The sequence below is a fragment of the Chiloscyllium punctatum genome, chromosome 20 (assembly GCF_047496795.1).
Source record: "Chiloscyllium punctatum isolate Juve2018m chromosome 20, sChiPun1.3, whole genome shotgun sequence".
In the NCBI taxonomy this organism is placed as follows: domain Eukaryota; kingdom Metazoa; phylum Chordata; class Chondrichthyes; order Orectolobiformes; family Hemiscylliidae; genus Chiloscyllium; species Chiloscyllium punctatum.
In genome coordinates, this window is record NC_092758.1 from 89,853,915 (window position 1) to 89,865,163 (window position 11,249).

Here is an 11,249-nt window from a genome sequence, read left to right on the forward strand (position 1 = left end):
CAGGTAGATAGTAACTACCCTGCTCACAGAACCATCTTCGCTCAAAATGTAATTGCCTTCTGATGGCCAGCATCACTGACACCAAAGCACCATGGCATTGCTAGAAACAGATAATAGGTGAGTAAAAGGCAGACCTTCTGGGTTCATGACAGGAACATCATTTAGATGTCCACCCCTGATAAATTGACTTGAGATGTTTTCATGTCCAAAGGTCTGACATCATGGGGACAGTATTAATCGTCATTATCATCATCAGCCATCCCTCGCCGATCAGGGTGACTCTCTCCCACTCTCAGGGTGAGCCTGTAGATGACTGTACAGACTGATGGGACTACCACAGGCTCTGTTACACTGGGGGCAGAAGGTGGCCATGAGAAGGGGTGGGTGGGATGTTGGTGTGACAATGCATTCCTTACGCTGTTTCCCTCCGGCTTCTGCTTTTTCCCTTCGGCAAGTCTCAAGGTACTCAACACATTCTCAGATGCTCCCCTCCATATTGGACAGTCTTGAACCAGTGGTTCCCAGGTTTCTGTGGGAATGCTGCACTTCCCCAGTGAGGCCTTGAGGGTATCCCTGAGGCATTTCCTCTGTCCCACCTGGGGCTGGCCTCCCGTTTCGGAGCTGGGAGTAGAGCACCCGCTTGGGGAGCCTCGTATCGGTCATGGGGACGACGTGCCCAGCCCATCACCGCTGATCGGGGTGGGGGGTGGTCAGTGCCTCAATGCTGGGGGTGTTGGCCTGTGTTAATGCAGCCAAACAGAGGAGCCAACCTATTGGCAAATCAAAGAGATTGGGTGCAATGTTGCTTTTAAACCCTGTGAGCTCAGCAGGCAAGAGAGTTGGTTCGCAATCATTGAATCATAGAATCCCTACAGTGTGGAAGCAGGCCATTCAGCTCATTGAGTCAACAACAGTAATAACATAATGTTAAAGTATAGATTTGATTTCTGTTCTGGCTGAGGCCATCTCAGAACTCTCCTCATGCTGCCCCAGATGGTGAAAGGTGATGACAAACCACCACCATTGACAAAAGCTGACAAGGAAATGACTCAGGGCAAAGCTTCCACAGGCATTGACACAAGGACCTGCCTTCAGGCATCACACACACCGAATGGCTTTGTGCTGAGTTAGCAGCTGTTAGAGCTGGGGCAAGCAATGATGGTGCTATCATTGATCTCAGTGCTCCAGGGGCAAGGGCATTAGAAAGATCAGCTAGGAATACCGAAACTGGTCACTAGCCAGTGTGTGGGGAGGGAGGGGGGAGCCATCAGGGTCAGGTATCCTGTCAACTACTGGGAGTCATAGGGGTTAAAGTGTATTTGGAGCAAGGTATCAAAGGAATGGTCACGCCTGTAAGACTGTATCCCAAAACAATTCACTTCATAAGGTCACACTTTCATTGAAGTAGCCTTTAAAGCTCAAGCCAAGTGTAGTACTGATTCACCCCAAAACACAGGCAGAAAGGTGTGTTTCACAGGTTGTGCTGGATTAGCTGATTGGAGCTGGGGCTTTGGTTAAAATGCAACAAATAGAATGCCTACAGTGCAAATAGAAACCATTGAGTCTCAACTGACCCACTGAAGAGCATTCCACCCAATCCCGTAACCCCATATTTCCCATGACTGATCCATCTAACCTGCACACTACTCTTAAGTTAATCTACCTAACCCCACACATGTTCAGACTTCAGGAGGAAACCAGAGCACCCAGAGAAAACCCATGCAGACATGGGGAGAATGTGCAAACTCCACACAGACTGTTGCTTGAGGCTGGAATCAAACCTGGGTCCCTGGTGCTATGAGGCAGCAGTGCTAACCACAGAGCTGCCATCAATTGGTCACTACAACTACAGAAGGTGCAGATAAATCAGCTGAAGTTCTTGCTCCTGGTTGCTATCACGCTGTGCCCTACAAGATGCTGCACACATGACCATTAGGCCATGTTCCAGTCAGCTTTCACAGTGATACCCACTCACAGTTCATCAGCCTCTCATCCCTCATGAGCTGGGATCTCACTCACCTGTGAATCCAGGAGAGAGTTGGTGCCTGTGGAATTGTACTCTAGTGATGTCAGTCCCTTTAAGAAATAAGACTGAAAGAACCTGGAGATGAGAAAAGCATTGATACTTTCCCAGTGCGCTTGATGGAGCTTTAAACAGCTGAGGTTGTGAGGAGATAACAGATGAGTTGGTTAGCAATAGCTCAGAGTGTGCTTTCAATGGACCATTTACATGATGTGGAGAAAGTGAGGACTGCAGATGCTGGAGAGTCAGCATCAAAAAGTGCAGTGCTGGAAAAGCACAGCAGGTCAGGCAGCATCCGAGGAGCAGGAGAATCAACATTTCGGGCATAAGCCCTTCATCAGGAATGTTTGTATGGTGTGGTGTGCCAACACCTCTAATGCACCACCCTCTCCAGTTTGTACAGCACCCTCCAAATATGATTCTGTGGGAGATCCTCCTAAAGATGTCTCCCTGACCTTTCTGATTCAGCGTACAAATCCATGTGGATGGGAACTGTGGGATTTCCCACTTGCAGTCATTGTTTTTACCTCGTTGATTTTAACCCTACTGCGAATCCTCTTGCAAGGATGCCTGCCTTGAAGAAGTTTTCCTTCTCTCTTCACAAGAAGCTCAGGGGGTCCCTCTCCCACTGCAACTCCCAGGTCATTTCCTCTGCCCTGAAGCTACTCTATGCTACTTTCTCCCCACCCCCACCCTCTTCTCACTTATCTCTCCACCCTTCATTCCTGATGAAGGGCTTTTGCCCGAAACATCGATTTTGCTGCTCCTCGGATGCTGCCTGAACTGCTGTGCTCTTCCAGCACCACTAATCCAGAACCTGGTTTACAGCATCTGCAGTCATTGTTTTTACCCTATCTCTATCCTCAGGCAGGACCCTGAAACTGTACTGACAGGATCAAGTGGAGATAGGGGAGAGGATTACAGCTGATCATGCTTGTATAGCAAAGGCACCTGAAGTCTTTGCACAATCTCAAATTATGGGATCATACCAGATAGGAGGCCTTTCGGGCCACAGTGACCATGCCAGCTCTTTAAGGGAACCATTCAATTACCTCAGATCCCTGCAAATCAATGTTCTCTTTCAAGAATCATTCCAATTTCTTTTTGAAAGGTACAGGAGTTTGGAGGTCATGTTGTGGCTGTACGGGATATTAGTTAGGCCACTTTTGGAATACTATGTTCAATTCTGGTCTCCCTACTATAGGAAGGATGTTACAAAACTTGAAAGGGTTCAAAAAAGATTTACAGGGACGTTGCCAGGGTTGGAGGAATTCTTTGAAGAGGTGACAAGTAGGTTAGACCAGGGAAACCCAGTGGATTTGGTCTATCTAGACTTCCAAAAGGCCTTTGATAAGGTGCCTCATGGGAGGCTGCTGAGTAAGGTGAGGGCCCATGGTGTTCAAGGTGAGCTACTGGGATGGATTGAGGATTGGCTGTCTGACAGAAGGCAGAAAGTTGGGATAAAAGGTTCTTTTTCAGAATGGCAGCCGGTGACAAATGGTGTCCCATATTAATGATCTGGATGAAGGGACTGGGGGCATTCTAGCGAAGTTTGCCGATGATACGAAGATAGATGGAAAGGCAGGTAGTACTGAGGAAGTGGGGAGGCTGCAGAAGGATCTAGACAGTTTGGGAGAGTGGTCCAGGAAATGGCTGATGAAGTTCAATGTGAGCAAATGCGAGGTCTTGCACTTTGAAAAAACGAATACAAGCATGGACTACTTTCTAAACGGTGAGAAAATTCATAAAGCCAAAGTACAAAGGGATCTGGGAGTGCTAGTCGAGGATTCTTTAAAGGTAAACATGCAGGTTGAATCCGTGATTAAGAAAGCGAAAGCAATGTTGTCATTTATCTCAAGAGTGTTGGAATATAAAAGCAGCGATGTGCTACTGAGACTTTATAAAGCTCTGGTTAGGCCCCATTTGGAGTACTGTGTTCAGTTTTGGACCCCATACCTCAGGAAGGACATACTGGCACTGGAGCGTGTCCAGCGGAGATTCACACGGACGCTCCCTGGAATGGTAGTACTAACATACGAGGAACAGCTGAGGATCCTGGGATTGTATTCATTGGAGTTTAGAAGGTTAAGGGGAGATCTAATAGAAACTTACAAGATAATACATGGCTTGGAAAGGGTGGACGCTAGGAAATTGTTTCCGTTAGGTGAGGAGACTAGGACCCATGGACACAGCCTTAAAATTAGAGGGGGTCAATTCAGAACAGAAATGCGGAGACATTTCTTCAGCCTGAGAGTGGTGGGCCTGTGGAATTCAATTCTGTGGAGTGCAGTGGAGGCCGGGATGCTAAATGTCTTCAAGGCAGAGATTGATAAATTCTTGATGTCACAAGGAATTAAGGGCTACGGGGAGAATACTGGGAAGTGGAGTTGAAATGCCCATCAGCCATGATTAAATGGCGGAGTGGACTCGATGGGCCGAACGGCCTTACTTCTGCTCCTATGTCTTATGGTCTTATTTGAGCTACAGGGAGAGGCTGAACAGGCTGGGGCTGTTTTTCCTGGAGCATCGGAGACTGAGGGGTGACTTTATGCAGGTTTATAAAATCATGAGGGGCATGGATAGAGTTAACAGACAAGGTCTTTTCCCTGGGGTGGGGGGTATCCAGGACTAGAGGGCATAGGTTTAAGATGAGAGGGGAACGATTTAAAAGGGTCCTAAGGGACAACTTTTTCACACAGAGGGTGGTACGTGTAGGGAATGAGCTGCCAGAGGAAGTGGTGGAGGCTGGTACAATTACAGCACTTAAAAGGCATCTGGATGGATATGTGAATAGGAAGGGTTTAGAGGGATATGGGTCAAGTGCTGGCAAATGGGACGAGATTAATTTAGGATATCTGGTCAGCATGGACGGGTTGGACTGAAGGGTCTGTTTCCATGCTGTACATCTCTCGGACACTAACATTATTATTAAATCTTCCCCTGCTTTGGAGATCCTAGTTGCCTGCCACCCCCAATCTCTGCTTTCCTTTCCAGTCGCATATCCAACTTTTCACCATCTCAGTTCAATCTTTCTCTGAACATGTCACTGACCCTGAATCTGGCCATTTTTAAATCATTCGTTCCGACAATCCCAGGGTTTAACTAGGAGCTAGGTTAGTACAGGATCTGCAGCAGTAAATCTATCGCTCAAAACAAATATTTGCCTCTAGCAATTACCTACAACACTTTATCCAATTAATCCCCTCAGCGTCCTCAATGATTCTCACCCAACGCCGCTCAAAACAAAAGCCCTTCGGGACAGTTTGCATGTCACAGGGTGGACGGGTGGGGGGTGGAGGTGACTGTATAAGAATGTTCCCCCCATCCCCTGCACACACACACACACACGTTCAGACCAGAGCCGCCTCCGATCTCCATGGAGCGAGCCCTTTCCGCGGCTGTTCTCCCGGATTACTGTGCCTTTTACCCGGCTCCATGCACCAAGTTCCGTGAGGCGGCTCCAGCCGGGAAGCGGGACTTCACGGTGGAGTTCCTACTCTCCAAGCCTCCCCCCGAGAGAGCAGCCTGCACTGAGCACAACCTCCAGCCCTACCCCTGTGTCCCACTGCCGGCCTGCTGCCCTGCCCTCTGCCAGTCTCCAGGATACTACCCTTCACCCTGGCACAGCTGCTTCGCCATGTACCGTGCAGGTAGGGGTTGAGAGTACCTTTCCCATTCGGGATGTGTGTGAGAGTGTTTGTCAATGTGTCTGTGTGTGTGTCTGTGAGGGTACTTCTATCTGTCAGTAAGTCTGTACGTATGTCTGAGTGCGTGCTGTGTATGTGTGTGTGTCTGTGAGGATTGAGTGTGTCTGTATGTCTCTATGTACAGGGTACATCAGTGAGTATTGTGTTCTGTGAGTGTATGTCTTGAGTGTGAGTGTGTGTGTGTCTCAGTTTTGAGTGTGTGTGTATCTGTGAGTATTAAGTGTGTGTGTGCACGTATGAGCGAGTGTGTGTCTGTGACTGAGTGTGAGTCTGAGTGTGTGTGTGAGACTGTGTCTGTGAGGTTGGGTAAGTCTGAGTGAGTGTGTCTGTGAGTGAGTGTGTTTTTGTGAGTGAGTGTGTCTGTGAGTGAGTGTGTGTCTGTGAGGGGGGGTATGTCTGTCAGTGTGTGTCTGTATGTGTGAGTGAGTATAATGTACTAAAGTCACTGCTGATGGGACCATGTTGAATCTTTATTTTGATTACCGTTGAATCAAAAGATTCTAGTGTTATATATTTTGTTAGTATACATATCTATACTTCATGTCATTCCCATTCACTTGTTTCCTCTGTTTAAGTTTCTCTCTCTCACACACTCTCTCTCACTTTCCCTCCCAATCCACTTTACCCCACTCCCCAGTTTCCCAGGAATGAGCCTTTAATGATCAAACAATCCCAATCCAAGGCCAAGGAAGATTTCCTCCTGGTTTAATGTTTCACATTTATACTGACATGTAGTTTCATTAGATCTGGGGGTGCTAACATTTGATGGAAATGTCTAAAATTATGAAAGAAAGTTTCAGAGTGTGTATGAGTAAAGTTAGAAATAAACAGGAAGTGGGGCTGTGGATATTCCATGAATGTGAGACATTTAGGGCAGTGAGCAGTGTACAATATATTGTCCTTCTTTGCAGGAGGGATGGAGTTTATAAGCAGGGAGGTTATGCTGCAGCTGTACAGGGTGCTGGTGAGGCCACACCTGGAGTACTGTGTGCAGTTTTGGTCTCCTTACTTGAGAAAGGATGTACTGGCACTGGAGGGGATGCAGAGGAGGTTCACTAGGTTGATGAGGGGTGACTGAGTAGACTGGGATTATAGTCATTGGAATTTAGCAGAATTGAGGAGGGATCTTATAGAAACATATAAAACAATGAAGGGAAAGATAAGGTAGAAGCAGGGAGGTTGTTTCCACTGGTGGGTGAAACTAGAACTAGGGGACACAGCCTCAAAATAAGGGGGGGCAGGTTTAGGACGGAGTTGAGAAGGAACTTCTTCACCCACAGGGTTGTGAATCTGTGGAATTCCCTGCCCAGGGAAGCAGTTGAGGCTTCCTCAGTAAATGTTTTTAAGGCAAAGATAGATTTTTGAACAGTGAAGGAGTTAAGGGCAGCACGGTGGCTCAGTGGTTAGCACTGCTGCCTCACAGCACCATGTTCCCACGTTCAATTCCAGCCTCGGGTGACTGTCTGTGTGGAGTTTGCACATTCTCCCTGTGTCTGTGTGGGTTTCCTCCGGGTGCTCCGGTTTCCTCCCACAGTCCAAAGATGTGCAGGTTAGGTGAATTGACCATGCAAAATCCCATAGTGTTTGGTACATTAGTCAGAGGGAAATGGGTCTGGGTGGGTTACTCTTCGGAGGGTCAGTGTGGACTGGTTGGACCGAAGGGCCTGTTTCCACACGGTAGGGAATCCAATCTAATCTAAGGGTTATAGTGAGAGGTAAGTGGAGATGAGTCCATGGAAATTGAATGGGGGAGAAGGCTCAATGGGCCAGATAGCCTACTCCTGCTCCTCGTTCTCATGTTCTTGTATTTAAGGTACTGGTTGTGTTCCAATGTCTCTGAGAATGAGTGTCATATCCGTGATGCTGACTTTATTGTAATCCTATGTTTTAGATTGGAGGTTCAGTCCAGCTCCCCTGGTTTGCCCCAGCCCTGCCAGACAGGTCAAGTTAAAACGCTACAGAGCTATCTTCACCCAAGAGCAGCTCGCAGTGTTGGAGAGGGAGTTCAAGAAAAACCACTACATCGTCGGTCCTCAGAGGGTGACCTTAGCTGCTGCTGTGGGCCTTACAGTACTCCAGGTGATAGTGCGGAGAGTTCATATTGATGATGTGAGAACCGGAATGGTGGGCAACCACTCTAGAGTACAGAACAACCTCGGTTACCTGAACATCAATTATCCGAACAAGATCTCAAGGTCCCGTAAAAATGTTATCCATCATCCGAACAATCAGTTATCTGAACAAAATACTCTCCACCTGTTTCATTTGGATAATCAAGGTTGTTCTGAACATGCGATCTTTTTTGTTTAATTTGCTTTTCAACTCCTTGACATAATGCTTTTTACCGTAAAAGGTAGGGAGATGGTGACACAGTGGTAATGACACTGGAGAGTAATTCTGAGATCTAGGTTAATGGAACTTTAAATGCAATTAATCAATCTGGAATTTAAAGCTAATGTCCTTCAGAGAAGGAAATCTGCCATCCTTACCCAGTCTGGCCTACATGTAAATCCAGACCCCCAGCAATGTGGTTGACTCTTAAACTGCTCTATGAAATGGCCTAGTGAAATAATTAGTGAAGCCCAATCGGAAATTGACCCTTAGTGATGCCAACATCCCATGAAGTAACAAGATACCATGAAATAAACAAATTAAAACATTTGTAATAGCTTATTTAAAATAAATAGATTCATCAAAAGCTTAGCATATGCTGCCTGAAGGGTTAATGCCCCTCACAAATTTATCCAAGCTATAATTTCAGGATTTAAACAGGTAGAAAACTTGGCAAAGTTGGCCTTGACCCAATATTGTTTTCTTCCAGGTGAAGGTCTGGTTTCAAAACAGGCGGATCAAGTGGAAGAGGGACACTGAGAAATGTCAAACTGGACGAGCGGTGTGTGAGGAAGGGGACGTGGAAGATTCTCAAGATGGACACTGACCCATTAACCACAGGAAAGGCAAGCGATCTCCCAGAGAGGGAAGTGTCTGATCCTCTGAGAACATCAGTCATTTGGGGATTTCCATTTGTTCAATTTCACGTTTTCTCAAATGAACTGTTATACTTCTGTACACAAAAGAAACTGAGACTCGTTAAACAAAATTGATCGTCTTATGAATGTCTGGTTGGGTGTATGGAGCTTTGTTCTATGGAGATGTGGACTAACTTAATTATAAATCACGGTTGATCAGGATCCCTTGTTTGCTTGTGATTTGTGACTCCAGGTTTAAGTGATTCCCTTGTTCACATTCGCAGATATTTTAATCATTTTTAAACATGTCATTATGACGCATCTCTGGAATAGGTAGGACTTGAACCCTGCCTTCTGTGTTCTTATTTGTGTTTGCACACCCTACAAGGTTGTAGTTGCATTGACGTTTGAGATCATTGCATTCGAAGGTCCAGAAGACCAGCAATGCAAAGCTGAATGCAATGAAGAGGGCATGAACCCGTTGTGGTGGTCATTATAGGGGCTTGGTGCAATGTAATGAAAGGCAGAGATTGTAGTCAGTAAGGGTTAAGGCTTTCTATGAATGAGCTGGGAAGGGCATGATAAGCAGGTGCAGCAATGGATATTGGAGATGTGCTGGAATATTCTGAAGAAGTGGCTGGGGTAGAAGTCCCAAATTAGTCTTGTCCCTCTGACTCCTTAGATAGAATAATATTTCAGTATCTGGAACCTCTTCCACAACTCATTTGGGTAATGGTCTATCTCTACATCAATTGCTCACCTTTTCAAATATATTGATGCCTTTATTTAATCTTTCAATTTCTGTCTAATTACATTATTTCAGAAGCACAGTTTGTGCTGCATTTGCTCCATGACCCATCAGTCTTGCTGCTTTTGGCCTTTTCATGGTATTTTTATTCATTTTGATTTAGATTTGATTAGAGAATAAATGACCAAATCATTGAGTCAGAAAATGCTGATTTAAATTTCTTATTTTGACAAGAGGACAGAGAATCTGAATCAAGTCCTTATGAAAGGTAACCTTGGTCTTTCCAGTCACATCAAATACTGAGGGTACTGGGCTAAATGAACCAAATGGCAAAATATTCTCCTGATCTTTGCAAAATCATAAAACGTGTAAAAAGGCAGGTATTATTACTGAGGGTGCTTCTGGCTTTTTACATTCAATTCACATATTCCATTCTCATTAATATGACTGTCCCCTCTTGTTATTCCATCTGCAAACTAAATAAGTAACCAACTCCCTTGCACTCCAGGAGCTGTAATTATCATTAACTGTGAGTCCAATTCCTTCTTAAGGGTAGTCCAAAAATAATTTTAATAATTAGCCATTTATGGAGCAATCAACAAAGCTCATAGCCAAACCTCTGGGACATATTGTCATCACAAACACTCACATTTTAATTTAGTTACTGTTTCCTTTGATTTATTTGCTATCTGGCTATTTACTGTTTTCATTTCTTTTAAAAATGGGGGCCATTTTTAACTATTGTTATTTGGTTTGATGACCATTTCCCTCATGGTCAATGAAAAGAGATTTTGTTTTCTATACAAATAAGCATTTGACTGAACAACAGAGAAAAATCGAACATTATAGCATCGATCACTTTGTCCAGGGGAATAAATGCTGGTCCAACCAATTATACTCACACCCCATGAATGAATATGTAATATATTTGTTTAAACTACCAGTTTTATTACAATAAATGCTATTTCTTCAATACAGTTGTTTCAGTATCATGTATCCACACAAATGCTTCATTAGGGAAACTGATCTAAAGTAAATTCTGCTGTCGTTTTGGAGGAGGAGACACTAAACTTCCTCTCAGCAGCAGATTGCATCCCTTGCTGAGTGCTGGCACTGTGTGTCATTAAAAAAAAGCTTCTTGAGCTAGTTTACATCATTTAACATTCCCGATTATGCTTTTCATTTACAGAGCCTGTTTTACGAACATATGGTTTACTTACATGAAGTTTCAATAGCATTTGTGTCTTGTTTGACAGGAGGTACATATCCTTTGTTAATTGTGGGTGATATTTTAAATTTAGCTCTGTATACCAACATCCAAATCACAGAATCCCTATAATGTGGAAGCAGGCCATTCAGCTATTCAAGTCCAAAGAGCAACCCACCCAAACCCACAGTGCTATTCTGTAACCCTGCATTCCCCATGGCTTACCCACCTAGTCTGAATATCCCTGGACACTATGGGCAATTTAGCATGGCCAATTCACCAAACCTGCACATCTTTGGACTGTGGGAGGAAACTGGAGCACCCAGAGGAAACCCATGCAGACACGGGGAGAATGTGTAAACTCCAGACAGTCACCTGAGCGTGGAATTGAACCTGGGTCCCTGGTGCTGTGAGACACCATTCATTCAAATCATTAATTGCCATGTCCAAGAACTCACCCTTGGGGAACACCACTATTTATCATCCTCGAGGCTAACAATACAACCATTTATTTGTTCACTGTCCTTAAGGCATTTTTGTTCAACTTCAAGGTGACACTGCCTTAGTTTTGTTAATCACCCTATTACATCACTTC

The 11,249-nt window shown here is 45.0% G+C and overlaps 1 protein-coding gene across 1 annotated transcript; it reads left to right on the forward strand.

Annotated features, from left to right (window-relative positions):
* Positions 1–5,312: 5,312 nt before the first annotated feature.
* Positions 5,313–10,385, forward strand: LOC140492264 (homeobox protein Nkx-2.8-like). The gene is made up of 3 exons (XM_072591199.1): positions 5,313–5,673; positions 7,622–7,809; positions 8,552–10,385. The coding sequence occupies exons 1-3, from the start codon at positions 5,400–5,402 to the stop codon at positions 8,666–8,668; spliced, it is 579 nt and encodes a 192-aa protein (XP_072447300.1). The 5' UTR covers positions 5,313–5,399; the 3' UTR covers positions 8,669–10,385.
* Positions 10,386–11,249: the final 864 nt, after the last annotated feature.

What these genes read in the sequence shown, in the direction of transcription:
- LOC140492264 (XM_072591199.1), top strand. Translation starts at nt 5,400, where the DNA reads ATGGAGCGAGCCCTTTCCGCGGCTGTTCTCCCGGATTACTGTGCCTTT. An exon ending in CTTCGCCATGTACCGTGCAG is followed by an intron (nt 5,674 to 7,621) that starts GTAGGGGTTGAG and finishes CCTATGTTTTAG; the next exon opens with ATTGGAGGTTCAGTCCAGCT. An exon ending in TGGGCCTTACAGTACTCCAG is followed by an intron (nt 7,810 to 8,551) that starts GTGATAGTGCGG and finishes GTTTTCTTCCAG; the next exon opens with GTGAAGGTCTGGTTTCAAAA.